Below are 3,203 nucleotides of genomic sequence, written 5' to 3' on the forward strand. Positions count from 1 at the left end.
GTGCCCCTGGCTTAGACGGTCTCGTCACCCCCTCTCGTCCATGGCCTCCTTGCTGGGACTGCCAGCACATGGGTCCCGTCGATGGGGCCCTGGGGTCAGGAGCTGGACTGAGACCCAACCAACTCGGTCCACATGGCGAAGTGGTGGGTGGGGGCGCAGGGCGTTAGATTGGAAGCAGCTTCCAGCCTGAGACAGGGCTGGATCCGGGCTGGTGCCAGGGAATTAAACGACTCCCAGCCACTTGATCCCCACCCCCACCTGGCTCTTTTTAACCCCCCCTTCCCAGCCAGGAACTTGTGTGTGGGGGGGGAGTTTGTCCGTCCCTCCCCCCAGCCCCTATCAAGGATGAAGCTGGAGCCCTCGCTCCCCGCTCTGGCCCTTGGGATCGGTCCCCGGGGGTGGGCGCCGGCCCGTGATGGGAAAAGGGGCAGGGATGCCGTGCGGTGTGTGGGCAGCGGGGAGATGAGAAGCAGGCGCAGCTGGCGTCATGCCCTGGCAATTTTTAGCCTGGAAGGTGGGTGGCTTTTCAGCCCTCCCTATGCTGGTGCTGTCAGCTCGGAGAGACACCTATGGGGGGATAGCCCAGCCTCCCACCCACCCAGTGCCCGCAGGGCAAGTCTGCTGCCACCGGGCCTGTGCCAAGCAGGGCTAGACAGGGTCAGGGCTTTGATGGGAGACCCCCAAGTAGCAGCAGTGATGCTGGGGGCTCCCTAGGGGCTGCTTCTCCTCCTGGGTCAGGAATGAGCCAGTCCCTTGGGGGGTTCACTAGGGGGCGCTCTCCCCTGGCACTCAGTGCGAACCCCCGTGTGGCACTAGGGAACGCTGTGCTTCAGGGTGGGGGCGGCTCTCCCCTCCCAGTTAAGGTCTGGGCAGCGACTGCCGATTCTGTAGCACTTTTGCAAGTGACGTGGGTATTACTGGCCGCGTTCCCTGATTAAATTCCTCTGACCTCAGCTCCCCCCCTGCAGTTTCTTCTTGGCTCAGGATGATCCTTCGCAGCCCGCCCCGTGCTGCAGTGCAGCGCTGGCGTGTGCCGGCAGACGGCCGCCGCATCCCACCCCAGAGGTGGCCGCCTCTCCAGAGCAGGTTGGAACCGATCCCTGCGTCCCCCATGTGCAGAAGCACTTGGAGTCGAAAGTCGCTTGAAGATTTTATCTCACGCTTAGCTACTATGGGAACAGGAATATTAGAACTGATGAGAGACCGAGATCTCGCGTCGGTACTAATTATCGGTCTCGTTATCATGGCGTCTGAGCGCCTCACAAGCCCCCTCTTCCTGATGGGGGAAACTGAGGCACACGGCACTACGGGAATCTATAGCAGAGCACTGAATTGAACTCAGCTCTGCCAAGTCCCAGACTAGTGCTCTAACCCCTGGGCCATCCTTCCCGCCTACGTAGGGGGTGGGGGATGGATGGGGATAGGTTAGCTCTCGTCTCTCTGGTTCAGGGGTTACTGGGATAGTAGTGGATGGATGAATGATCTTGGGATGGGAGTGGCACAGGATGGGTGGATGGGGCTGGCAGAGGGTGTGTGGATGGGCCTGGCAGAGGGTGGGCGGGTGGATGATACCACAGCAAAGCAGACAGCTCCGAGCCCTCTCTCTGTGCCTCGTGCCGTGCAGACCGAGAACTTCCTAGGGCTGGATCCCGCGCCGTCCCCTCCCTGCGCTCTGCCCCGGCTGCTCGATGCGCCTGGGATCTCAGCCCGGCCCCCGCTGGGCTCCTTGCCGCCGGCCAGAGGGCGAAGGGCCTGGCCAGGAAATCAGCTGGGGATTAATGCTAAGGACCTTAGTTCTCCGAACTGAACTGAGCCCCTTATGTAAGAGCCCCACGGAGGCCCCTCGTGGCCAGCACGTGGGGGCGGCTCTCGGAGGGCTGCGCTGTTTGATCTTGGGGATCCCTGCCCAGGTGGGGGTGAGGGGCCCTGAACCGAAGCCTCCCTGGGCCCCTCCGAGCATGTGCTCGGGGTGGCTGGCTCCTGTTGTTAGCCCGGGCGGGGGGAGTGGGTGTAAACCTGCCACACCCATCAGCTGCCCCTCCGCCTCGCCTGGCAGAGCACCGCCTTGGCAGAGCTGGCAGCTGCAGGGCTGGTGCCCCTGTGGCCATGGGCTGTGCTCAGCTGGGACCTAGCTGCTGGCTGCCCCGTGGGCGGCTTGGGGAGCCGCCGGCCGGTCGATCAGGGTGGCTTTAATCTCTTCGCCAGGGTGGCCAGTGAATTGCTGAACCCAGATAAATACATTTCTCTCCACTTTCCCCTCTCCTCCGCCTTTCCCTAGGGAGGGTGTTTTCTCAATTATTCTCCAGCCCCCTCTCCCCTCGCACGCTTTCATTTTCTTTTTCTCTCACTCTTTCTTCCAGACAGGATTTACTTTGATTTGCCCTCCCCTCCGTCCCAGTCCCTCTCTCCTCTCCTCCGTCCCAGTCCCTCTCTCCTCTCCTCCGTCCCAGTCCCTGTCTCCTCTCCTCCGTCCCAGTCCCGCTGTGACCTCCTCTCCCCTCTCTGGGCTGACCCTCCACCTTTGACGCTCTTCCACCCCGCACAGAGTGGTGCTCGCCGGGCGGGAAGCAGCCCACCGATCCACGTGCGGGTCTGCCCAGATGTCTCACCGTGCAGGGCCAGAGACACACGCGTGTTCACGCTCCTTGTGCGCACACACGCCCGTGCCCCACACGCCCGCACGGCCCCACGCGCCTGCCCGCAGATGCCCTCCCACCCGGAGCCCAGCTGCCCCTCCCTCCCTGCCCCCATTGGTGCTCCCACCCGCTCGGGACCCCCTAAAGACAACGGCGGCGGAGCCCAGGGCAGACTGGGGCTGGGGCTCTGGGGGCAGAGCCGGGGCTGGGTGAGCGCCCCCAGCCCCGTTCCTCCCCCTCTGGGCAGACCTGGTGCTTTAAGGAGCTCTCAGCCCCCGGTGAGTTCACTGGCTGCAGCCTGGATTGGCCCCTCCCTGTCTGGCCCCCCCACCCCTCCCCCCCCCCCCCCCACCCCTCGGGGGAGGCCCATCGCCAGAACCTAAGGGCCAGGTCGGCAGACCCCCCCCCCTATTACAGCATGCATGCCCCCCCCCCCCCCCCATGCTCCAGCCATCCCAGCCCCAGCTCTGCCTGCTGATCTCCCTGGGCATGCAGCGTGGGGGGCGTAGAGACACCCCTCCACACACCTTGTCGTCCCCCGCCCGCTGTTCTGTTGATCCCCCCCCT

At 64.3% G+C, this 3,203-nt stretch overlaps 2 protein-coding genes across 2 annotated transcripts in view; one reads left to right on the forward strand and one right to left on the reverse strand.

The window, feature by feature from the left end:
- Positions 1-134, reverse strand: part of CRB3 (crumbs cell polarity complex component 3) — a 28,028-nt gene extending 27,894 nt beyond the window's left edge. Inside the window, exon 1 of the mRNA XM_029913699.1 lies at positions 120-134. Coding sequence (XP_029769559.1) covers positions 120-134 — 15 coding nt within the window. The remainder of the gene's footprint in view (positions 1-119) is intronic.
- A 211-nt stretch (positions 135-345) lies between these two features.
- LOC112123093 (calcium-binding mitochondrial carrier protein SCaMC-3-like) overlaps positions 346-3,203 on the forward strand; it is a 10,852-nt gene continuing 7,994 nt past the window's right edge. Inside the window, exon 1 of the mRNA XM_026660578.2 lies at positions 346-514. Coding sequence (XP_026516363.2) covers positions 346-514 — 169 coding nt within the window. The remainder of the gene's footprint in view (positions 515-3,203) is intronic.

The sequence above is a fragment of the Terrapene carolina genome, unplaced genomic scaffold (genome assembly GCF_002925995.2).
Source record: "Terrapene carolina triunguis isolate 2854851 unplaced genomic scaffold, T_m_triunguis-2.0 Scaffold833, whole genome shotgun sequence".
Taxonomy (NCBI): Eukaryota; Metazoa; Chordata; order Testudines; family Emydidae; genus Terrapene; species Terrapene triunguis.